At 34.6% G+C, this 27609-nt stretch overlaps 1 protein-coding gene and 1 long non-coding RNA gene across 3 annotated transcripts; both read left to right on the top strand.

Moving 5' to 3' along the window:
- The first annotated feature begins 3352 nt into the window (after positions 1–3352).
- Positions 3353–21986, top strand: LOC123559056 (uncharacterized). Of its 2 annotated transcripts, none has more exons than XR_006687873.2 (4): positions 3353–3567; positions 3804–3887; positions 16716–17020; positions 20367–21986. It is a non-coding gene; the product is annotated as an uncharacterized LOC123559056 (long non-coding RNA). The 2 variants fall into 2 exon arrangements; XR_006687874.2 differs by having other exon boundaries at positions 3804–3909.
- A 1664-nt stretch (positions 21987–23650) lies between these two features.
- Positions 23651–26928, top strand: LOC123559055 (galanin receptor type 2-like). Its single transcript, XM_045350874.2, has one exon. It carries the CDS (start codon positions 24238–24240, stop codon positions 25366–25368), a length of 1131 nt encoding a protein of 376 aa, XP_045206809.1. The 5' UTR covers positions 23651–24237; the 3' UTR covers positions 25369–26928.
- The last annotated feature ends 681 nt before the right edge of the window (positions 26929–27609 follow it).

The raw sequence follows: 27609 nt of genomic DNA, 5'->3' as shown, positions 1-27609 counted from the left end.
AACTGAACCCTACGGCAGTGTATGTATGGATGTGTACATTATTTAAACTATTCTCAAAATATAAAGACATACTATAATGTATTAGTTTTGTAAAGTAGAAGAAAGAAACAAGCAATCATCTGGGCGTCGCCTTGGAACTGTCATTGACATAATCACCACTAGGGTATAAACTTGTTAGTACATACAGGAAGGTGATAAGGTATACAAGTCGTATATTAAACTTGTCGCTTAACGTATTTCCGGCAGATCTTGGAGCATGGCTTCCACGAGGATGTTCATTTGGGCAAGTGCTAACACATATATCACTTGTGCGTCAATGTCTACCGAACTGAAGCAGTCTTCAGCATGCATAGATCATTTACTCAGTTTTAACACATTTTTGTCATGGTCGTCTGCAAGGATATGTGTATACTCATTTCAAAAATCATTATTTTCAAAATTGTTAACAGTAACCGCCTTCATATTGATGAACATATGAGTGTATTTCTTTATAGTATACATCCCTATTTTATAAGAAAATATTTTTAAAATAATCTAAAATAAATGCTTGATGACCATGCTTGGCATGCCGGAAGATATATTTGAACCTGTACCATTGTAAAATATGAAAACATTACTTAGAAACAAACAGTATTTCAAAATTAGCAGTTAAAACTATTAGTCCAAACCGCAAACATCCAAGGAGATTAAGTCATTCAAACCGGTGTACACTTGTTATCCAAACCGTTACATTCATGTTTTCACTACACAATGCGTGTTGTGTCCTTTTGATTCTTAGGTGTTTTGTACATATCACAGTTTATGCATACTTATACTAGAGATTATTCTAAAGTATATTTACATCCATTTAGTTCAAATATTTCTATTTAACAGGTAATAAAAATGAAATTCCTGAACATCTGACCGGAAACTGGACAATTTCCATGAGTTAATAAAATACATCTATGCTAAATAAGATTCCGACCGCCATATCAGTCCGGCGATTACTTCTTAAGACATTACCGCGATTACTGAACAAAGCTTGGTAACGAAACATAGCAAGGCATAGTAAATATCTTCAAGAACTTACATGAAGTTCCATTGTTTTTTTTTTTTTATTTGAGCGGCCATATTGGACAGATCCAAACACACGTCTACCGTGTAGTTACCATACAGTGATTAAAAACGCGCCACAAAATAACTGTTTTCTTTTGTATTTCCATGATGGTAATCATACGAGCCGTGCCATGAGAAAACCAGTGGGTGTGCGACCAGCATGGATCCAGACCAGCCTGCGCATCCGCGCAGTCTGGTCAGGCTCCATGCTGTTCGCTTTTAAAGCCTATTGGAATTGGAGAAACTGTTAGCGAACAGCATGGATCCTGACCAGACTGCGCGGATGCGCAGGCTGGTCTGGATCCATGCTGGTCGCAAAGCCACTATGTTGGTTTTCCCATGGCACGGCTCATACATGCTTTGCATGAAGAAAATGAGAAATAACAAGTATCTAAAGAGATGGTCGGCGAATTGTAGTAAGACAAGAAGTTTATGAGATTTTCATATCATTTGTGTTATTCTATCATCTATCTAACATTTTGCAAAAAGAAAATCTAAACACCAACATTAACAATTTAAATGGTTCTCTTTTATTTTTTTCACAAAGGTTGCGTAGGTGTGCAAGATTGTTTCGTTTATTCTACTGCGAATAATTATAGCAGTGGTCTGGAAGTCACTTCTCTACCTGGAAGACCTTAATCGCTTATTTACGGTGCCCCTAAAGTGACATGTTACGCACTTTTTTTCCACTTAGGTAATGTTAGACTTTTTTATTTCGTTTAAACGAAATCATTTCGTTTTAACGAAATAACGAAATAAAAAAAATTAAACGAAATAACTAATTCGTTTAAACGAAATAACTAATTCGTTTAAACGAAATAACTAATTCGTTTAAACGAAATGATTTCGTTTAAACGAAATAACCTTTCGTTTAAACGAAATAACTATTTCTATATTATATATAGTTATTTCGTTTAAACGAATTAGTTATTTCGTTTAAACGAATTAGTTATTTCATTTAAACGAATTAGTTTTTTCGTTTAAACGAAATAGTTATTTCGTTAATATGATATGATTTCGTTTAAACGAAATAGTTATTTCGTTAAAACGAAATGATTTCGTTTAAACGAAATAAAAAAAGTTTCACATTACCTAAGTGGAAAAAAGTGCGTAACATGTCACTTTAGGGGCACCGTACTTATTAATGTGATACGCAGACAGTATTCAGTTTCTTCTGCAAACTAATATATGTTGGTATTTGAACAGGTTTTTATAATTATATTTATTAAACTTACATATCATTTTTCAGATATATCAATATTCTTTTTAAATATACTGAGCGAAACCTAGCTTTAAAACTGTTAACAGCGTCATTTAGGTATTAGATGCCTAATAGTAATGTTTACAAAATGGCATTTGCTTGGTATATTCTTAAAGGTGACATTGTTTTGCACTGTTTTGCATTTTTTAAACAACTTTTACCGTGCCATTTTTAGATTTTGTATAACTTATGGTACCTCCTCAAGCTCAAGTAAAGACAAATTTCAAAGTGATGGCCACTGGCCACTATCCAAAACGTTGGCAGAGAACTCATTTTACCATTAATTTTAATAAAAGAAACATCAAACTATTGGTAAACAATTATAAAACACAAATTAATAAAAACGTCAATATCTTTTTTTTTCTAGGGTGCCTCAAGTAAACGGAATTAATGAGACAGAATTCTAACTTCAACATTGAAAAAATATGGTCGAATCCTGTGTTTCTGTATTGAAATTTGCTTACTTGATTCAAAAATAACCTTGGGGCAAACGTAAAAGCTACCTAAATTTCTTCCACGATATGTAATCTAAAGAGTGAAAGCAAACTAGAGAACTTTTACCGCATGTCACTCAATATTTTTAAAGATGTGTAACTCTACCCCTTCTGTTTAAGTAGTAAATTCACGTAGAACAACAAGAAATCGCTTGTCAAATTATTTTCTCTCTCCATTTTTGTACAATAAATCAATTATAAGTCTTGAAAGAAGTAAAAAATTACTAGAAAAAAAGGAAACTAAGGTAAAAATTTTTTGTCCCAGTAGGACTTGAACCTACTCCCCCATGAGGAATGCAGTAAAAGTAGGTTTATGGTAGGAATTGAAAACTCTTTATCTCACTTTAAACTTATACACAAATTTTGTCAAAATGTATAATAAAATACTGTAAAATAATGCAGTGAAAAATATCAATTTTGAAAAAATAATCACTTTCTGGGGTTTGTTTACACGACTGACCAATCAGAACGCACAGACGTTACCTTATTCCCAGGTGTTAGAAACATAAATGTAGTTTCTAATATTTGTTGTATCTGACGCTATTTATTTGACGTCTGTTTGGCGTCTTCAGCCACGTGATAATTTGCGGCGTTCGTTGACGTCAACGTCATACTTGTTTATACTTCCGCCCAGACTTTGAAACGTTAACTGAACTGAACGTTAACTGTGGACATTAATTATTCTGATGAGACTTGATGAGTAAGAGACCAAATTCGGTAACTAAATACTGTTAATTTATTCAAAGCGTAATTATTGAACTCGAAGTTATGATATTGAATTTGTTAAATAACATAAAATGAATATATAGACTTTAAATTTTATTTTCTGAATGATTGGATAGTGCAAGCTTTGTTGATGTGAAGTATGTTCAAAAGTACATCTGTTGTTTATATGAGTATATGTATAATTGGTGAGCGTTGTATGAATGTTTTTTGTATGTTTTTATTTGCAGAGAATCGCTATATCTAGAGAAATAAAAGAGTAAAGGTGCATCTCTCGTTTAGTCACTGAGTTGATCCAAGTCCCAGAACACCAGGTATACACTTACCTCATTCCCAGTAAGTTCCCTGTACTTTTTTGAATTGGTGGTCTCTGACCTATAGATGAATATTTCGTATCACATTTTCCAATTTTACAGTGATATTGTGAAACATGATCCAATACTAAATGTCTTACAAAGTTTCATCCAGAAATGTTCAGTTTTAAGAAAGATATGGACAGTTTACTGAGGTATCGTCGATTTATATGCCCAGACTCAGTCTCTGTCGTCGTCAGATTGTAATTTTTCGTGAAAATTTCAGTTATCTGCATTGGACGAAAAACATGAATAGTGATACTTTATTTAAGTAATTTTCGTGTGAATGAGATGACCCCCTGTTTACATCATTGGCATGGCGGGAGAAATTCATTTGATAAAACTTTTTTTCAATACACATAAAATGTAGCAAATTTTGTCAAAATGTATAATAAAATACTGTAAAATTAATGCAGTGAAAAAATATCAATTTTGAAAAAATAATCACTTTCTGGGGTTTGTTTACACGACTGACCAATTAGAACGCACAGACGTTACCTTATTCCCAGGTATACACTTACCTCATTCCCAGTAAGTTCCCTGTACTTTTTTGAATTGGTGGTCTCTGACCATAAAGCATCAAGGGCGCCAGCTGGTCAATTGAGACAACTGTCTTAGTAAATAGTAAATCGTATTCCTTAAAGTCATATATTCCTAAGTTTCAAAATATTCTGTACTTAATATGAAAATGGATTATATCTACACGCTGCAGTAAAACATATGACAGCCTCCATAAATTTCAAGAATAGTTTTAGGAAATTGAAATTTACACAAAAATAGCTTAACACATGCAGCTAAGTTGACAAATTGTGACAATTTAAAGTACAGTGTATGTTCACTGGAAATATGAAATAAGAAATAGATAAATGCATGGACATGGAAGAAAACGTGCACGATAGTAATTTGCATTGTAGAATAATAAAGGTTACAGTCAGTCTTCATAAATATAAACAGTATCGTCATTTAAGCATTGGATGTAATAAATCATTTTATAGCATTTTGAGAATACATTAAACATATATCCTACAGTATCATTGGAGATTATACATCAACTACCGAAAGTATGACCAGTGACCAGGACACCGTCGAGGGCGACCATGGACCCCTACAAAATTGATATAATTATTTTTAAATACTGAGTTTCAGTTCGCGAACCATTGTGAGCGATATTTGCCTTCAGATATCAACCACAAAATGATCTAAATTGGTAATTCTGTAATAAGGATTATATATGACTTAAGAAATAATATATATGTGCCTATATTTTATCAGTTAATAAAATATGGGCAGGAGTTCGGATGCGTAATAATTAAATCACGAGTGCGTATTCGCATCCAAACGACTGCCCATATTTTATTAACTGATAAAATTATTGGAACATATTTATTATTTCGATTCTAACCACGCAAATTCTTCGCATTTTACAGCACTACATTTTAGCGCGATATGTCATTATAAAACAAAACTTTCTGGAAAGACAAAAACTGTGAGAGAAACTAATAGTGAACAGCATGGATCCTGACCAGACTGCGTGGATGCGCAGGCTGGTCTGGATCCTTGCTTGTAGCAAATGCGCTATGTTGGTTTTCTCATGATGCGGGTCAAATATGGCAACAAACACTTAGTTGTATAACACCCTCCCTACCATTTACGTTTGCTAATGATTTGTATTCTCAGACAATGAGTTATTCATAATTTAACTCTTTATAACTTTAAGTTATTCTTTTGAAACACTACTTTGAATGTTAAATAATCATCTTCTTCTATAATATATATATATTTGAAACTGTTTTTCACAGCTTTTTAGTGTTTTTTATGCATGTCATACATTATGTAGCTGTTACCATGTCCAGTCAGATGCAATTATTCTCCAAAGAAAAGTATTTGCCAGAAAACCTGTATATGTGTTAGTGATTAGTATTTCATGTGAGTGTTATTTAAAGTACATGTTAATTGTGACAACAGGATAAATAATTTCCTCACAGTTTCAGCTTGAGTTAGAGTACCTATTTTAGACTCCTTTCCTCTTTCATTTTATAATGATATCTGTATTTCCAGAAAATGTTCCGTTCGTGGTTTTGTTATTTTATAACCCCACTTTTCGCTTTTGAAACACTAGTGGTTATAAAGTTAAATGTTGAAATGTACGTTGCTTTATTCTATAAGATGCCTGTTTAAACCTTATACTTTTACAGGCCTATTAGTATTATAACATACTTAAGCCAGGGAGTCAATATGCATTCATGTAATACGCTATATCGTTGAAGGATTCCTTGCTGTTGCTGGCGTATTCAAACACTGGATATGAATCCTTCAACGATATCAGATGTTAGATTTTGTATAAGGGAGGTAGTATACCTTACCATCTCACCATTTGTATGTGTGCATACCCAACCGGAAGCTAACATGACGATTTACGACAATGTTTAAAACAAACTAAATGTGTTTGCATATTCATTCTTCTGAAAAAAAATCATTAACCTATCTCTGAATGATGTTGGTCATTAACAGAATTAAACAAATGGCACTGCTGTCGAAAAGCCCATATATAGTTTTTTAAAAATGAGAGAAAATGTGTTACCATGGAGACACGAGCCCCGCGACATATATATTTTAAGCTTATATTAGAAAGATAACGTGCATACTTAGTCTAGTAAAGTTATCAACAACGCAGACTTCTACGGATAACAGTGAAACCAAAATATACTGAAAAGTGTTAAATAACCATATTTTCCTTCTTTTTTTTTCAATATGAAATACCTTTGGAGGGTCAATTACTTCAAACCTGGATAAAAATTGTACTTGAAGGGACAGAAATAAACGAAATTGAGATTGTAGCAGGTAAAACATTAAATTACACGAAATACAATAAATTGCTACGGTTCAGCTAATTTGACTTTTCCCTGGTAACAAGGTATACAACCTTATTCAATGCAATAGTGCATTATAATTGACAATAACATGCGAAACAGCAATCCTAAATTCAAAATAATCATAAAGCACGAAGGGCGCCTGCTCTCCACTGGGGACAACAGCCTTAGTAAAAAGTAGACCGTATTTCTAAAACCCATAAATTTTCAAGAATTTAAAGTTTCAAATTATCCTGTACTTAAATATGAAAACGGATGTATTCTACACGCTGCAGTAAAACATATGTCAGCCTTCATAAATTTCAAGAAGAGTTTTAGGCAATTGACATTTACAAAAACGAAAATAGCTGAACGCATGAAGGTAAGTTGATAAATTGTGACAATTTAGTTTAAGTACAGTGTATGTTCATTGTATGGACATGAAAGAAAACGTGCACGATAGTAATTTGCATTGCAGAATGAAAAAGTAACAGTTGATTTTGATATAAATATAAACAGTATCATCATTGAAGCATTGGATGTAATTAATCATTTTAGAGCATTCTGATAAGATAGGATAACAACTTTATTTTCTGAAGGTTACTTACTATGTATACAAATACAAATATTATAAAACTTATTTCCAGTATGGCCTTCAATTTAATTTCATATACATATGATACATGTACACAATCAAACAGTCAATTTATAATGAAACATTTATACAAAAATACACATATCAAAGTCAGAATTACTTAAATGTTTCTCGACAAACACGTCTTAAATTATAGAAGTCTTAAGGAGCATAATGAGAATACATTAAACATATAAGCCGTGTCATGGGAAAACCAACATAGTGGCTTCGCGATCAGCATGGATCCAGACCAGCCTGCGCATCCACGCAGTCTGGTCAGAATCCATGCTGTTCGCTAACAGTTTCTCTGATTGCAATTGGCTTTGAATGCCAACAGCATGGATCCTGACCAGACTGCGCGGATGCGCAGGCTGGTCTGGATCCATGCTGCTCGCAAAGCCACTATGTTGGTTTTCTCATGGCACGGCTCATATATCCTACAGTATCATTGCAGACTGAAAGTATGACCAGTGACCAGGGCAAACATGCACCCCTACAAAACTGATATTTTAAAATACTGAAGTACACTCCGCGAACGATTGTTTGCGGTATTTGCTGTCAGATGTTAAACAAAAAAAGTGATCTGAATTGGTAATTCTGTAATAAGGATTATAAATATCAGTGTGATTTCACCTACAATTTTTATATTTAACAGAATAATAAATTCATTATTCGAAGGGTGCATATTTTCGGCAAATTTGCTGGTACGTGGTCCTAACAGGTTACGAATCAATTCTGACACAGAAAAGCCAGCTTCTTATGTAGGATGTTATTGTAAAGCCAACTGTCTACTCTTTAACCTGGTAAGCGACACAATTCAGTCGTTTTTGAGAAAACAAAATATACACTACCATCAAAATATGGTATCAAAGAGACAAATTTCTCGATTACAGTGCCATTTAGTAGCGCTGCGATGTTTGAACTCTTATAAGATTCTCACTTCTCATGCACTAGTAGCTTGCTTGAACCTCTATGTCAGCAACTATAACAACATTGCATGTTCAAACTTTTCCATAGTCTTATCAAATGTCCAAACTTTGACAGACCTAGTTCAGTATTCTGAACATAGATCCCAGTGTGGTTTGAGCTAGAGAGGTTGCTTTAAGTAAAAGCACATGCCATCCCATACGACTTCATTTTAACATTTTGATTCATTTTAACATTCACGGAGGTCTCCTCAATCTTTGTACCAAATATATATGGTTCGGATCCAGCTATGTCACTGGGCTGCGCGAAGACTGATGATCCTCCCGAAAATCCAGAACATCAATTTACTGAACCTATATATGTATAGGTTTCCCAAGGCCATAATCTCGTTTTACTCAAGCAGTCTTAAAGTTGCAGTATTTAAAGACCCACCACGACCTAGTGACCTACTCCCCCCCCCCCCACCTGCACATGAACTTCGTGCAAATCATTCTGACAATATTGGTATAATACAGCTATTCTACAAGATGACAGGTGGACAATGTAGGTCCTCCCTGAATTAATGTGTTTTCACAACTTCATCTGCAAACTTATTCAGTCATTCTCTTTTCAGTATAGAACAATAACTATCTTACACTAAAGAAACAAAGTGTGGTTTAAACTCACCTTAATACATCAAGTACTGTGCATACTACTACATTAATTTAATAAAGTATTTACATCTACGTTGTATGTTATTCTATCATCTTTGACTATGATGTAACGGTGCGCAAGAAAAGAAACATACAGAGTAAAAGTAAGAAAAGAAAACTTTAAGAAATACGGTCAAGAAATCAGTTGCAGATAGTTAAAAGAACGACAAAAAGCAGTGTACCAAACCACTACACCCCATCGACACAATTTACTCGTCATTTGGGAGTGTAGTAGTAAGGCATCAGATCCCCTTAGAAGGGTTGGGACGACAGCTCCCTCTTGAATGATACCAGAGAGGGGCCCTCAGCGACGCTGGCTGGGAGTCTGTTCCAAGTGATAACTGTCCTTGGAAAGTGATTAAGACATTAACACTGTATGGTAACTACAAGGGTGGCCGTGGAACTGTCCAATATGGCCTCTCCCGAGCAAAAAATGTCAAAAACATCACGTAAGTTTCGATATTTTGTAAGATTTAACACATCTTTGTACATAAAAAATTACTATGTTTTCAGTTTTTCATTCTAAGGTGCCAGTTATTCGATATAAAAAGATCAAATCATGTCAGTTCAAGTTAGTAAGTGATAAAAACATGCAGATTATGGCAATCAAGAAGCGAAAACGAAGCTTTTAAATGATTTTATAAAAAGTCTTGTAACTGTATCGTCAGAAAAATGAGTTTAGAAGAAAGAAAAAACATTGTCACATATCTTGTCATCGGTCTCTAAACTAAAAGTATAGTATATTTGCGAAACAGTACCACCCAAAGTCAATCACATGTATCAAGTGTGTAACGGTTTGAATACAAGTAAATGGTAAATGAAAAACTGTTAACGATTTGGAATTAGTGTATGCACCGGTTTGGATCGCAACTTAATTCACATTCCTGCACGATAGACCGGTATCAAAGTATAAAACCACATCTATCTCTTTTCAATTATTTCTGGGATATCAGAGGTAACTTTTTATGAGGACTGCGTAAAATCTAAAGAAAAAAAAATAAAACTAAATATCTAAGGTAAAAGGAAGAACTGTGTATAAACGAACACTGTACTTACTGTAATTATTTTTGTTACCGGTGCATAATAATGTGTTAGGTTTTATAACGAATTTATTTCCGAGAACATTTTCAAAATGAATCACTATATAACTATATAACCTGATATGTATGATAAAACGACTTTACCAAAAAGCAGCGTAAGTACGTTTGAGTGTCAGGTTGGTTAGATATCAAATTTGTTCGTTTTTGAAGCCCTGCCATCTGCCAGGTAATTTGATTTCTTTTCTTTATAAATACTCATTTGTTTATCCTATTTGTCAACTGCTTGTTTAGAAGAGGAATTAGTAAATGCTTAGAAAAAAAGGCCAATAATAATAATAATTATAATAATAATAATAACGAACGTTTGTTTGCCTTTTCCTCTACCATTTACAAGCAACCCCTTAAAACATTGTTTTGTTTCACCATTCCAAAAGATTATTTATCTCGACTACTTGAAGAATACGAAAGGCTATTGTTCACGTCCGTTCGTCAGCTTCGGCATGCTCTTTGTTAATTATTTCTAAGATGTTATATCAGTAATGACTACTGGGAATTTATTGAAAATAGGTTGTTCAATGTGAGGATCTGATATGAAATATACATGTTCCATTATTCTAGTTTGCTTTGTACAAAGGTATGACCCTTTTCCTGATTTACAAAATTGAGTTTTGTAACTTTTTTGTACCTACGAAAGTATCTCAATAATTAATAGTTACAGTGAATCAAAACTTCACACATCTCCGTGATGATCTAACATACAAAGTAAGAGTCTGCAAGTCTGACTTAAAATTCATTCTTCCTTTAGCTAAGAAATACTGGTTTAGCTTTGGTACTCGAGTACTATTTGGTATGTAAGCAAGAACTTCATTTATTACTTTTAAGAATGAAATGAAACTTCAAACACTTATTTACTCTATAATGATCAGACATGCAGTGCACAGGCTCCAAGAATCTCCTGCTAATTCAATGAAATTGTGCCGCTATATTGACTTAAAACTTATGGTTAAGTTCATGTATGTAAGTAGGTATCTTATTTAGCATCAGAAGATTGGAAAAATCTATAACTGAATCATACGTCTTACCAAAAGTGTTGGTCCTTTTGTACTTGTTTATGTCATTTATTCATTCAGTTAGCTTTTATTAGTGACATAGCATTTGAATAGCTGATCTTTGTTGGCACTATCAGTGAATCGTTCCTTTTAAAAGCTCTGTTTGAAATGTGAGATCAGAAGACAGGAAACAAAGCTTTTAATGGGGCCTAACTACTTAACTAACTATCTTGCTTAACTAACAATATTATGTATTCATGCAGTCGCAGCCTATCTCATGTAGAACTAGGCATGTGCGTCTGAATTTCCAACGAAGATTGGTGTTGACCATTGCTTTCCGTGGCCATTCCTCTCCCACTGGTGTTTTAGATTGGAAAATTTCACTGCTACACTTGAGATTTTTTTTTAAATGGGAAACATTTTCAATAGGAAATACCACGATGTACTTGTAAGATCAAAACCTCTTGAAACTGAACCCTACGGCAGTGTATGTATGGATGTGTACATTATTTAAATTTCTCAAAATATAAAGACAAACTATAATGCATTAGTTTTGTAAAGTAGAAGAAAGAAACAAACAATCATCTGGGCGTCGCCTTGGAACTGTCATTGACATAATCACCACTAGGGTATAAACTTGTTTGTACATACAGGAAGGTGATAAGGTATACAAGTCGTGTGTTAATTAAACACTATATATTAAACTTGTCGCTTAACGTATTTCCGGCAGATCATGGAGCATGGCTTCCACGAGGATGTTCATTTGGGCAAGTGCTAACGCATATATCACTTGTGAGGTGTACGTCAATGTCTACCGAACTGAAGCAGTCTTCAGCATGAATAGATCATTTACTCAGTTTTAACACATTTTTTTCATGGTTGTCTGCAAGGATATATGTATACTCATTTCAAAAATTATTGATTTCAAAATTGTTAACCGTAACAGCCTTCATATTGATGAACATATGAGTGTATTTCTTTATAGTATACATACCTATTTTATAAGAATATATATTTAAAATAATCTAAAATAAATGCTTGATGACCATGCTTGGCATGCCGGAAGATATATTTGAACATGTACTATTGTAAAATATGAAAACATTACTTAGAAACAAACGGTATTTCAAAATTAGCAGTTAAAACTATTAGTCCAAACCGCAAACATTCGAGATGATTAAGTCATCCGAACCGGTGTACACTTGTTATCCAAACCGTTACATTCATGTTTTGACTACACAATGCGTATTGGGTCCTTTTGATTTTTAGGTAATTTGTACATATCACAGAGTATATTTACATCCATTTAGTCCAAATATTTCAATTTAACAGGTAATAAAAATGAAATTCCGGAACATCTGACCGAAAACTGGACAATTTCAATGAGTTAATAAGATATATCTATGCTAAATATGATTCCGACCGCCATATCAGTCCGGCGATTACTTCTTAAGACATTACCGCGATTACTGAACAAAGCTTGGTAACGAAACATAGCAAGGCATAGTAAATATCTTCAAGAACTTACATGAAGTTCCATTGTTTTTTTTATTTGAGCGGCCATATTGGACAGATCCAAACACACGTCTACCGTGTAGTTACCATACAGTGATTAAAAACGCGCCACAAAATAACTGTTTTCTTTTGTATTTCCACGATGGTAATCATACATGCTTTGCATGAAGAAAATGAGAAATAAGTAGTATCTAAAGAGATGGTCGGCGAATTGTAGTAAGACAAGAAGTTTATGAGATTTTCATATCATTTGTGTTATTCTATCATCTATCTAACATTTTGCAAAAAGAAAATCTAAACACCAACATTAACAATTTAAATGGTTCTCTTTTAAGGTAGTTCTGCACGTTTGAAAAACCGAAAGTGATAGCGTAACGTCATTTATCCGGAAAACGTAGAATAAAGCCTGGATTCGGCGTACGGAAATGAAAATCAGTTTATGACTTAATCGAAACCTGTGAGTAAATTTATTACAAAGGCACTGTTGCTATATTTCTAAAGTCAAAATATGATATTAAAACATATGGCACGTTAAAAAATCAAAATAATGTCTTAAAATTAGCGTGAAATGTCCGGTTCACTTTAATCATGATCACATATTTCAAAAATAAGCACACGGACCTATATATTTTATTTCACCAAATTAAAGGCCATATGTTTATTAACAACCGTGTGAAGTTTCATCAAAATCTACATTGTAGAAAAAATTCTATTTTTGAAAATGTTATGAAAGTTATGATTTTCCCATAGACTCCCATTATGAAATATTGCATGAGGTCCAAATTTTTCAAATCAGTCTAGCAAAAAATCAAGCACACGACCCTATCTTTTTTATTTGCTAAATTTTCTAGGTATATTATGAAGTTTTGAAAAATCAGAGTTTAATCAAATTCTACATTGTAGAAAAAATTTCGTTGCAAACGTGCAGAACTACCTTAATTTTTCACAAAGGTTGCGTAGGTGTGCAAGATTGTTTCGTTTATTCTACTGCGAATAATTATAGCAGTGGTCTGGAAGTCACTTCTCTACCTGGAAGACCTTAATCGCTTATTTACGGTGCCCCTAAAGTGACATGTTACGCACTTTTTTTCCACTTGGTAATGTTAGACTTTTTTATTTCGTTTAAACGAAATCATTTCGTTTAAACGAAATAATTATTTCGTTTAAACGAAAACATTTCGTTTTAACGAAATAACTATTTTGTTTAAACGAAATCATTTCGTTTAAACGAAATCATTTCGTTTAAACGAAATAACTATTATTTCGTTTAAACGAAATAACTAATTCGTTTAAACGAAATAACTAATTCGTTTAAACGAAATGATTTCGTTTAAACGAAATAACCTTTCGTTTAAACGAAATAACTATTTCGTTTAAACGAATTAGTTATTTCGTTTAAACGAATTAGTTATTTCATTTAAACGAATTAGTTATTTCGTTTAAACGAAATAGTTATTTCGTTAACATGATATGATTTCGTTTAAACGAAATAGTTATTTCGTTAAAACGAAATGATTTCGTTTAAACGAAATAAAAAAAGTTTCACATTACCTAAGTGGAAAAAAGTGCGTAACATGTCACTTTAGGGGCACCGTACTTATTAATGTGATACGCAGACAGTATTCAGTTTCTTCTGCAAACTAATATATGTTGGTATTTGAACAGGTTTTTATAATTATATTTATTAAACTTACATATCATTTTTCAGATATATCAATATTCTTTTTAAATATACTGAGCGAAACCTAGCTTTAAAACTGTTAACAGCGTCATTAAGGTATTAGATGCCTAATAGTAATGTTTACAAAATGGCATTTGCTTGGTATATTCTTAAAGGTGACATTGTTTTGCACTGTTTTGCATTTTTTTAAACAACTTTTACCGTGCCATTTTTTTTTATAGATTTTGTATAACTTATGGTATCTCCTCAAGCTCAAGTAAAGACAAATTTCAAAGTGATGGCCACTGGCCACTATCCAAAACGTTGGCAGAGAACTCATTTTACCATTAATTTTAATAAAAGAAACATCAAACTATTGGTAAACAATTATAAAACACAAATTAATAAAAACGTCAATATCTTTTTTTTTCTAGGGTGCCTCAAGTAAACGGAATTAATGAGACAGAATTCTAACTTCAACATTGAAAAAATAAGGTCGATTCCTGTGTTTCTGTATTGAAATTTGCTTACTTGATTCAAAAATAACCTTGGGGCAAACGTAAAAGCTACCTAAATTTCTTCCACGATATGTAATCTAAAGAGTGAAAGCAAACTAGAGAACTTTTACCGCATGTCACTCAATATTTTTAAAGATGTGTAACTCTACCCCTTCTGTTTAAGTAGTAAATTTACGTAGAACAACAAGAAATCGCTTGTCAAATTATTTTTTCTCTCCATTTTTGTACAATAAATCAATTATAAGTCTTGAAAGAAGTAAAAAATTACTAGAAAAAAAGGAAACTAAGGTAAAAATTTTTTGTCCCAGTAGGACTTGAACCTACGCCCCCATGAGGAATGCAGTAAAAGTAGGTTTATGGTAGGAATTGAAAACTCTTCAAAAAGGAGGTACTCTATTACGCTTCTAATACCTTAAGGATAAACGCTTTGTGGTAGGGCCATTCAAAAAGTTGAACACGGACCCAATTTTTAACAAGGTAAGTTATATACCAACATGTTAGTAAAGGATTGAATATCAACAGGCTGACGGCATAAATTAGCATAAATGGTGGCGGTCTGAGAAATCCAAGATGGCGTCCAAAATGGCCACTGCAAAAGTAATGATGACTACAATGTTTAAACACACCATCATGTCTACATTTGCATATAAATTTTAATTATTTTTTCTATTTAATATTTTACTACGATATGTCAGATTTTATGAGTATCATTTTAACATAAAGTGCCTAAAGTTATTATGCAGATTAAAGGTCAAAATGTCAAATAATCATAAAACTCAAATGTCGGATAGATAAAAATATATATTTAGCATAATAATGATTTCAGGACAATTTTCAGATTTCAAAAGTATTTATGCAAAAACATGTTCTTATTAATAAGTTCATTCTCGGTGAACAGTACTCATAGTAGCCTACCGTGAATGCTACTAAGTGAGCAGTACTCACAGTACCGTGAACACTACTCAGTAAGCCTTACTTCAGTACCGTGAATGTACTTACGGTAATGTGAACACTACTCAGTGAGCAATACTCACGGTAATGTGAACAATACGCACTGAGAAGTACTCATGGTAATGTGAGCATTACTCAGTGAGCAGTACTCACGGTGCCGTGAACACTAATACTCACAGTACAGTACCGTGAACACTACGCAGTAAGTAGTACTCACAGTCTCGTGAACACTACTAGATGATCAATGTTCTGTGAAAAGTACTCAGAGCTGTTATCACTCCACACTTCTCTAACGAAAAAGGGGCGACGTTTTTGTCAACCTACCATATCCCCTTCTGGGATAGGTTATCAGTCAACTATTAAACAAGGGGGTTGAAGAAATAGTTTATATATGGCATATTTCTTACGTTTAAGCAGGGTAATAGTGTCAGTTTGTTTTCAGTTTTGACATTTAAAATCGAATATGAATATATATTTTTTTTTTGGAAAATATGACGATGTTTATTTTTTCAGCTCCTGTAAAACTGATTTATTAGACCTTTAATTATTTCAGTGATATCGTCGAAACGTTTTAAAAACGTTTTATAATGCTCTTTCAAGGTGGATATATTTCAAGTTGTTCATTTATGTTAACTTTCTAAATAAATGCATTTATTTTGGGTGACCGATAGCGCTTATGCTATAGGTGATCTCTGCAGTGATGACCAGTTTCTGTTACTCATCTCATCTCGCTCAGTGTAGTATTCGTCGTTAGGTTTGAGTATGCCGCAGTTAACAATTTTTGTGCTCTTCATGGATTTTAACAGTAAATCTGCCCATTTTTTGCTGCAGAATTTATAGAGGAAACATCTCTCAATAAATTGACGTTGCATTATTGATGTCGCGTGGTTTATCTGTTTCGTATAAAAATTTACAAGTGTTTTGCTCGTTTGAACCTTTGTTTTGCTTGTTTAGTTTCAGAAACTCTGAAGTGTCACTGTCAAATTGACAATTTATCATGCCAATGGAAAGACGAGCGAGGGCACGCAGGCGGGCGGAAAGGGCACCAAGGAGACAACGAGAAAGGCCACCAGCGAGGGGTGCTATCGGAGGGCTGAGGTGCAGAATGCCCTGCAAAGTGCTGGCAACAGGGACAACTCTCCACCACGACCAGCACCACCAGAACTACCAGTCCGGCAGTTTGCTTCAATCTGCTGAAGTTCAGACAGACGACACGGCCAATGGTGGTCATGAAGAGGTCAACTTTCTACTTGAACATGGTGAGTCATGTTTAAATGCATTTGATTTAAGTAGGAGAGGGAGGAATGTTGTCGCTCAGAGCAATCCTGATTGGTTAGTACCTGAAAATCAATTCCAACAGACAGAATTTCTTGCATCGCAGGCTAATATCCCCATTATATCAACAGCAAATGATAGTGTGAGTGCTCAAATACCTCTTCACTTGAAAGAACAAATCTGGTCGGGAAAATACATAAACTTGAATTTGCTCTTTAAATCTTCTTCGGAGTTAAATTCTTACAATGATGCAAGACTGAAATCTACCCTTACCTATTATCATTTTGTCTAGTGAGGGATACATTGAAACTCGTCAAAAAGGTATAGAAAAGGTTAAAAGTATTGAACAATGGTGTGACGCATTCCTTGTTTTCATGGATATATATATATTATTTAGCACCCACAGGTTTGTTCTGAGCTTATCTCTAATATGACCACTATTCGCCAAGCAGATTTCCGAAGGCGTGATTATGCTTGGAGGACATACGACGAGCAGTTTAGGCTGAGACAAGAAAATCACTTGCAAAAATGGTCTGTGCTTAATAGCGATTTATGGCTTAAGATAATGACTATGCCGACAGCTCAGTCTTCAAGTAATTCACCAAGCTTACCGCAGCCAAATGTAACTACAAATACACGCCAGGGAGTTTGTACACAGTACAATTTATGCCAATGCCCCTATGCCCAAAATTGTAAATATAAACATGTGTGCTGAAATTGTGGCAATTCACATCCAACACTGAAGTGCTATACTTTTCGCGGTAGACCAGTACCCCAACAAAAATCAGCATTTAGGCAAAAGTAAAAATTTGACATTAGGTCATTCACCTCTGAATCTTATTTCACTGGAAAATGAACGGAGTAATTATCCAGATGAAGACATTGCAAAAGAATTACTTGATGGTTTTTCACATGGTTTTTCTTTACATTATTTTGATCCAAGAGCCTCCTTTTCTTCACGTAATTTAAAGTCTGCATATGAGCATCCAGATATAATCCCAAAATAAAAAATGGCAAAAGAAATTGAAGCAGGTAGAATGAGGGGCCTTATGATAGTCCGCCATTTGATAATTTTAGAGTTTCTCCAATAGGTTTAGTAGAAAAAACGGCACAGACGATTTTCGTCTAATTCATCACTTAAGTTTCCCTAAAAATGCTTCTGTAAATGATTTCATCCCTTTAGAACTTAGTTCTGTACAGTACACACATTTTGATGAGGCTGTTAAAATGCTTCTAGATCTTGATAATCACGCCCTTTTGGCTAAAACGGACATCAAATCAGCTTTTCGGCTTCTACCAATTAGCCCAGAAGATTTTGAACTACTGGGTATCAAACATCAAGGAAAACATTATTTTGAAAAATGTCTACCGTTTGGGGCCTCTATTTCATGTGCAACATTTGAAAAGTTTTCCAGTTTTTTGGAATGGTCTGTAAAGAAAAAGCGAAATCTAAATATGTGAAGCATTATCTGGATGATTTTCTGTCTGGGGGAAGGAAAAGTCTAAAGACTGTCAGTTTTTACTCGATATTTTTTTCCAGCTGTGTCCTGAATTGAATGTTCCTTTAACTGTTGATAAGACTGTTTATCCAACTACTGTCTTAACCTTCCTTGGCATGGAACGGGACTCTGTTTAAATGGTCATTAGAAAACCAGTTGATAAACTCATTGAGTTGACAGAAAAAGTCAAAGTTTTAATGTCCAAAGCAAAGGCAACATTACACCAAACCAGTCTTAAATAGGCAGTCTTTCGTTTGCTTGTAAAGCAATCCAAGTAGGCAGACCATTTTAAGACAGCTCATTGATCTTACAGTTGGCTTGGTTCCAGAAAAAACATCATCATTTAAGGGTAATTTCAGAGGTGAAAGAGGATCTGAAAATCTGGCTATTTTTTATCCAATCACAATGATGTTTCAGTTATCCACGATAAAGCTTGGCTGAACAATTCTGATTTACAGCTGTTTACCGATAGCTCAGGCATTGGTTATGGAATTTTCTTTAACAACAAATGGGCATACGGAGCTTGGCCAGAATCTTGGTTAAAACAGGGTCTAACGGAAGATATTACGCTTTTAGAAATCTTCCCGATAGTAGCATCTGTATTTCTGTGGCCTTCAGAATTACAGAATAGGAAACGTTTATTCAGATGTGACAATTTGTCTGTCTGCCATATTCTAAATTCAAATTCTAAATTCAATGACAAGCAAATCAAAAACAGTTATGATTCTAGTGAGAAAGTTTGTGCTTCAATGTTTGGAATTTAACATATTATTTAAAAGCAGGCATATTCCTGTAATATCTAATGCATTTCTGATGCGCTTTCAAGGTTCCAATTTCAGCGTTTCAGAGCCTTGGCTCTAGGGTCAGACAGAACTCCGGCAAAAGTGCCATCAATTCTGCTGGACATCTTTGGTAGTTAGCTAAGACATTGGCTTCTGAAGGATTGTCGAGTAATACAAAAAGAACTTATCAGACTGCCTTGCGCTCATTTACAGTATTTCGTAGTACATACGGTATAGGGTATTTATGGCCTGTTCAAAAGTGGGTTGTCTCCCTTTATATTGCTTGGTTTGCATTTCAAAAAGGCTTATCATTTAAAACAGCATGTTCATACCTAGCAGCAATAACATAAAATGCACAATTGGACCCCTACAAATTCATTTCATTTCAAAAAGATCGTGGATGGCTTCAAAAGAAAAGGACATACATCAGACCCCAGGTTACCTTTGACTATTGAAATACTAAGCAAACTTTGTGATGTGTTACCATCAGTTTGTATTTAATGTATGAAGCTAAACTATATGTCTTTGTTTTTCGTAGCATTTTTCGGTCTTTTTCGTGTAAGTGAACTTGTGCTTACATCTCCTTCATACTGCAGCCATCCGTTAAGATCTGTGAACGCCAAATTTACATGTTCGAATAGTAAACTGTTCACACAGTTGCGACTTACTCAGTCAAAAAATAATCAGTGTGGTTCACCTCAGGTAATTACTCTGTCGACAAAAGCAAACTCCAAAACTGTGCCCAGTACAGGCCTGGCTGGAATACATAAGATTTAAACCAAGTAGCCTTTTCTTGTTTTCGCACTTAAATGGGAGACCAGTAACAAGATACCAGTTTAATAGTGTTCTTAAAAATGCATTGTACATTTAGGTTTGCCAGCTAATAGATTACTTTCACACAGTTTCTGTATAGGTGCAGCAACATACCTAGATGCCCAAGGAGTGCCGCATGACATCATCAAGAAAAGTGGCCGTTGATCATCCCATACATATCTTAATTATATCCGCTAGTGATTCAGTGTTTTGGCCTTTTCATTAATATTTTTCAGTTATCTGGATTGTTGGCTCATCTATACCACACTGGGCAAATAAAAGGGCTGCTTACAGATCTACAGGCTCCTTTGGCCTTAAAGACTGCAAAGTCTCATGGTTCACGAGAGGAGGTATGATGTGGCCAGAAGTACTTACTTTAGTCTCGAGAAAGCTTCCGGACTGTACAAACCAGATGCTATAGTCATCCACTGCGGCGGCAACTCACTTGGTAAGATACCAAAAGGTTTCTTGACAAAACAAGTAAGAGATGATCTGTCCGAAATACGCAAGTTAGCTGGTTCAACAACTCTTTTAATTTGGTCAAACATATTGCCTAGATTAAACTGGCTTTCAAATATTTATGTTGGAAGACTAGAAGACTGTAGGAAAAGAGTAAACGGTGCTGCAGCTCTACAAGTTTTTAGATTAGGCGGTTGTTGGATTAAGCATTGTCAGATCACTGCAGATACGCCTGGTTTAATTAGATCAGATGGTGTTCACTTATCTGATGTAGGTCTTGACATTTTTAATTTATCAATCAAGGAAGCTATTGAAACTTGAAAGCAGTATTTGTATGAAACCTTCCTTTCCCCCATCACTTATTTGGGTCTATTTTATTTTCATAAAATATGCAGTGGCCCTCAACACACTAAAGTGCATTTCGGTATGTGTCATATGTTTGTAAATTTGCCAGGCTATCATCTTACGCCAATATTTAAAGTTAATAGGAAACCGTTTCAAGATATAGTTTTGTGCTGTTTTGCCTTGCTTTCTCTTTTGCAATGAATTTTGACTCTCTGCCATTCGCCAGGTCAACATTCTGAGCTTATTTATATACTGCTGTCACTTTGCGCATATATTATATCGCTTGGCATTTTAGCTGGCGATACTTTTTTCTCAGATATGTTATTTTGTTTTCTATTCAGTATAGCATTTTGTATATTAAATTTTTTTACATGCTTGAAAAATAATATACTTTTAATAATAAAGTCATGGCCTTATCACACTAAATTCTGACTTGCTTTTAATTTAATTCTCTTATTTTAAATAAGTTATGGTTTACATCTATTATCTTATAAAAGTAGCGAGCTCTTAATTGCATATTCTCATCCCGTATGTTTAGGTTTCAAAGAATAGTTTGGTTAATATGAAATAGAATGCAGTTTTGGGCTCGCTGCCTTTTAGTTTTTCGTCACCAGTAAAATAAATGCAAACATATACTCTTTTCTTGAGGCAATATGCGCACAATAATTGAATAACATTGAAAACTTGTCTATGGATAATACATTATCCGTGTCCATGATAACAAATATAAATAAACTTACTAATATACCGAATTTAAAACAATTACCGTAAATGAAACAAATATGTAACTATTCTGATGTTCTGACCTCATAATGGATAAAAAATCCCTATCCTTAGGGGAATACAAAACATAATTTAGAACTAGAAACTGACCATAACATTTGTTTTTCATACCTGCATAACTTGAGGAAGAAAATAAGACACATGTATCAATATGTATCAACTTCTTCAAGTACTTTTCTGTTTACCTGCTTGTAATGCGCATATAAAGTCACATTGGTATGAGTACCTTTTACAACAGTTTTATTGTTAAACACCAATAATTGTCATTCTTTGTATCAGATAGTCATTTTGTGCCATACCTTCAATTATTTCGAAAGGATTTATAACTTCTAATTTTCAAAACTACAAATCAGTGATAATGAAATTTGTATTTTTAGCAGGAATTTGACCATTTGACATTTTTTTACCTTTAAATGTAACAATTTAAATGTTTTATAATTCATGAAAGCTGTGTTGCATTTATTCTACAAAACAATACATGACAGCAATTTATTTCATTAAAAGTGAATGAATAAAATCTTATTTTTTACAAAAAAGCACCTTTTTCATTTTATGGCAGTCATCTTGGACGTCATCTTGGAATTCTCAGCTCGCCACCATTTATGCCAATTTATGCCGGCACTTTCAGAATCTACAAACTTTTACAAACATTTCAGTATTACAAGCCTTGTTAGAAATTGGATCCGGGTTACCCCTAGAAAAAGTTCACTTTCTTGGCCGGAGTCACCCTACCATTGTCTGACTTTCACTCAGCGTTGCATAATCAGCAGAGTGAAAAAATAGTCACTCTCTTCCAATCAGGCGGAATGTTGCATAAATCTTTCATTTTGATAAATTATATATAATGCGTTATCAAGTAGTCTGATTTGCAATCTTAAATCACATGGCATGGGCCGGTCCAGGTAACGAATTCGTTCTTAGTACGGCATTCGCCGAAAAACTACAGGGCTGGCGTAATCAAATGTAATCAAAATGCCAATGAATGAGATACGTTACTTAAAGTTTCTTAGTATGCCTTGTGAGATATTCACGTTTCCTATACGCAAATTTAAACCTTGAGGTGACCTTTTAATGACTCGACAAGGGATAAAATCACATGATGAACTTGATCCAAAGAGTCACCAAGATACATAAAGATACTTAACTGACGCGCTTGGCTCCATCACAAACTTTGTTAATTTGGGTTGTGACCTCAGTTTGGGCTTAGAGCCAAACAGTATGGATTCAGTTTTACCTAGATGCAAAGAGAATTTATTGTCAATGAGAAAGATATAGTTCATCAAAATATGTTCTGACTGAAATGGTAATTCTCTATATGAGATTGAAAAAGTGTATTAAATGGCCCTCACTCATAAATATCTAGATTTTAAAACAATTTGGAACCGATATACAGGGTCGGCAGTAGTTTAAACATATTTTATTGCTCATTCAATATTTACAAGAATATATAACAATTTTACAAACACAAACAAATAAGCAAATGAGTCGGGTCACAAGTTCTTACAACATCAGATGACGGCCTCCCCTGGGTCGGCATTAACTCTGTCGCATTGAATGTATATTATTAAACCTATGTTAAACCTAACACTAACCTTTAGTCACTATATTAAACACGCAATACGTGCGTACATCCAATAGGGGCATTTTAATGTTGACACACTATGCTTTCCAAGCTTTAAAGATCAAACTCTGTGAATGATGGGTGAATTAACATGAGTCACCATCACAGCTGGAGAGCAAATGACGTTAGTATCTGTAACTAACAAACACATAGTCTAGACGTGGAATCATTGTCTAACGATGGAATAAGATTGTTTGGATGTGCTTATAAAGGTGAGATATAATACGTTTGACTTTTTACTGAAATAAAATAAATCTCATATAAAAACTATTCGTTATCAATATATATATATATATATATATTTTTGAATTTCAATAGTATGTGTTTACAAAATACAGCAAAATACAGCATAGAATTCCATAAAGTTAGAACGCTTATGAGTTTTTTTCTGAATGTCAATAAAATAATGTTCGGCTTTATTTATCAGTCCTAAAGGCAAATAATTCTACATGGTAAATGTATAATTACCTTAATTAATCAAAAGTTGTAAATTATGCGAGCAGTCATTACCTTTATTCTCTAATTGGGTACATTTGGCTTCCGTTCAACCGACAAAAACTTCCATTTTGTCATTCAATCTGGTGGTTTCATAGAAAAGAAACGGTTAAAAACAATAGGAATAATAATCACTGCTTTAATGAATGACATGAAGTACAATTCTTTTTGGTTTATTTTCATTATTCGGGTTCATAAACAACTAACCATTCAAAATGGATTGTATTTAAGCCTTACCATATTCCTAGTACGACAGCCGAAGTGGTGTTCATGTAGATCTGGTGGTCACTGGACTTCTGCGGAAAGTCGAATTCTTATTACTGGTATTCTGAATCTTTATAGGAACCATTAAATGACATTTATCGTATGCATTTGTTTCAGAAGCTGTAACCAAAGACGCAAAAATGGAGTCTACCTACACACAGGACTCACCTATTAAGCAAAATGTTTCAAATTTGTCAACAATATATTCTTACACACTTTCTGAACCTGAAGATATCATTGCAGTAGTTGAAGAATATGCAGTGCCAATAATCTGCATCTTTGGTATTATTGGAAATACCATATCAGCATTTGTGTTTCTACATAAGGTCTTAAGGGGCAACTCTTCAAGTCTTTTCCTCGCAGCACGGAGTATTTCTGACAACGGGTTCCTTGCGACGCTACTTACAATCTGGGCGTCTTCAGTTTACGGCCTACATCTTGGTAGCGTTCCCGGTTTGTGCCAAGCCCTGATTTTCTTCACCTACTTCTTCGGATGTGTTTCAGTCTGGCTTGTTGTATTTGTAACGGCGGAAAATTACATCCGAATATGCAGACCATTCCTAGTCAAGAAGATGTGCAATACAACAAATGCGAAAATCTCTATGATCATTTTGCTCGCTCTGGTCCTCAGTATCTACAACTTTCCGTTTTGGACGATGGCGGAACAGTGCACACCTTACAGAAAATATTACGATTTTATCCAAATCATGGTATACATTGACTCAGTTCTGACATTAATCGTCCCATCAACTATTATGACAGGCCTGACGTCCGCTATAGTTGCTACAACAATAGCTTCGTGCAAGCGACGCAGTAGGAGGATGAGCACATGTTCTGTAACGACCGCTGAAAGCCCATTGACAAGGGTTACCAATATGCTTTTAGCTGTGACACTCACCTTCTTCATCTTGAACTTGCCGCATCACGCTGTTCGGTTCAGACTCATGATTCTAGCATTCGTTGAAAAACAAAGTGTGGCTGCTACATTGCCGTTGGAAATCACGATGCAGTCCATCTCACACTTGTTGTATTATCTATCACTGGCCATCAACGTCGTGATCTACAGTATTTTCAGTAGTAAATTCCGGACAACTATCAAGGACTTTGCTATGAGACGGGCTACACGTCGGAACATCCATACAAGGAACGTTATTCCAAGTTATCCAATGCGTAGGGCGGACCTCTCACTGCAGGAGTTTCCGGGAAAAAGAATAAAGAATAACAACGAAGAAACATTCCCGTTGCGACGTTTCCAAAGCTCAATTTTATAATTCTTCTTACGTCGTGAATCTGAAAAGAATGAGATATACTAGTATGTTAAAGTTTACAGAAACAGTTTAAATAATCGCATTTCAGACAAACATTTGAAGTCATACTGATTTCAGTTTAGCATTTTGCTTAAATTAGAAATAATGCTAAATATGAAAGGAGTAACTGCGTTCTAAAAAACGCATGCCCACAAAACACAATCTTACAGCAGGTATGTATGGATGTGAAAGCGATAAATATGGAGAATTTAGGATATTTCGTCACATTGGCGTGTTCTCTTTCTTGTCATCCTGTCGCGTGCGCTAGCGCGCCATAACAGATTTTCAGAAGTTTCGTTATGTAATGTTATGTGCGTGTGCGACTAACGAAATTATAAATGTGCCATAATGAGACATTGAACACAAAAGAACGGAACATTCAATTTCGCGTGAGCTCAGGCGACATCAACAAAAAATGTGGCACGCCATGACAACACAATAAGCTGCGTGCACGCCCACGCGGCACAACGAAGTCTTTGTTAACAGTGCAAGCGCCAACGTGAAACAACGAAACATTTTATTTCGTCTTGGCACATGTCCCAACACGAACTTTTTGTCGTTTACGCGCACGCCAGCATGAAATGAAATGTTTCGTTCTTCTCGCTCTTACTGTGTCCTTGTGTCACCTTGATATTTTACCGTTGCGTGTGCCAAGACGACATAACGAATTTTTCAAAATCTGGTTATAGCATGTTAGCGCAAACGCCAGAATGATACAACGAAATGTGTTGCATAAGCCTCGCGCACGCCATTTCGGCATAGAAAGATTTCCCAAATAAGTCGCCAGATAGACAATTTACACAAAAATGCATAAACGAAGTGAAACAAATAGAAAACAAGGAGAAAACAAATAATGAAGGAACGCGCTGGTACCTGCCCTGGAATTCCTTGAGAATTTAAACCTGTTACAATGTTGCAAAGTTACATAACGATGTAGTTTAAAAAAATGACTGGCTGAAGTCACGTTTTCATTCCATCCTCCTATTTCAGGGTTAGGCATACACCATAACCAAGTCTGTTTTATAAGGCATGTTGCACAGAGTAACCAAGTATCTAAAATAACATCTTTCCCTTGTATCAACTAGACTCTTGCTGTTTGATTCAATAATCCTGCAGCACGATTTTTTGAAAATTCATGCCTAATTTTTGCACCAACTATACATCGTTCTGGACGTCAGGGGCAGTAGAAGAATCATTTAGAAGATAAATATATCTGTAGGCTATTCTTTATTATCTTTCATCTTTATGTCAAACAATTATTTTTCATATAAATTTTGGCCAACAGAAATTTTGAAGAAGTATTTGTTTTCAAAAATGGTTCGAAAGGTTCACGCTAGTAATACAAGAACCAATTGCCAAATGAAATCAATTGCAATTAAATAAGATATTGTTTCCAAAATGGCTGCAGTGATAATAACCCCGTCGAAAATATGTTCATGATAAATTCAAACTTATCACTATAGTTTGAAAAACTAAACTGCTCTTTATAATTGAGCCATGCCATGAGAAAACCAACATAGTAGGTTTGCGACCAGCATGGATCCAGACCAGCCTGCGCATCCGCGCAGTCTGGTCAGGATCCATGCTGTTCGCTAACAGTTTCTCCAATTCCAATAGGCTTTAAAAGCGAACAGCATGGATCCTGACCAGACTGCGCGGATGCGCAGGCCGGTCTGGATCCCACCATGTTGGTTTTCCCATGGCACGGCTCATATCATTCCATCATCCTTTCGAAATCTATCGAGATGAAATCAAGGACTAAAATCATTGCAACGTAAAAGAATGATTTCTCTTTCAATCGAATTTGGTGCTGATTTGTGTTGTAAACGTTGTTGATCAAACACTTTATAGCATAAGAGGTCTGTTTTCAGTCATTTGTTTTCTTTATGAATAATTTAAGGTTATTAGATTTGTATCGAGAAATATGCATGAGTTCTGTAGCGGAAATATTGCTCGACTTTAGGAGCGCAATATCATTCCGCGAAAGAACGCGTGCATATTTCTCAATACAAATCTAATAATCGTTTTATTACATACGCATCTGTACTTACAATTATTTTATAAATGATATAAATTTGTTCTTTAGCCAGAATAAAATTGAAAATATTGACGTTTCAGGTTCCATTGAAACTTAACGGAGTTTATAAATGAGTAAAACTATGTAATAATAAGAAATATCATTCCTCCAAGTTGGGTATATTTTAT

This window comes from Mercenaria mercenaria, chromosome 5 (genome assembly GCF_021730395.1).
Source record: "Mercenaria mercenaria strain notata chromosome 5, MADL_Memer_1, whole genome shotgun sequence".
Lineage (NCBI taxonomy): Eukaryota > Metazoa > Mollusca > Bivalvia > Venerida > Veneridae > Mercenaria > Mercenaria mercenaria.
This window is presented reverse-complemented; position numbering and strand designations above follow the sequence as displayed.

Bases quoted from the DNA above. Each gene is read 5' to 3' on its own strand.
- LOC123559055 (XM_045350874.2), top strand. From the start codon at position 24,238: ATGGAGTCTACCTACACACAGGACTCACCTATTAAGCAAAATGTTTCA.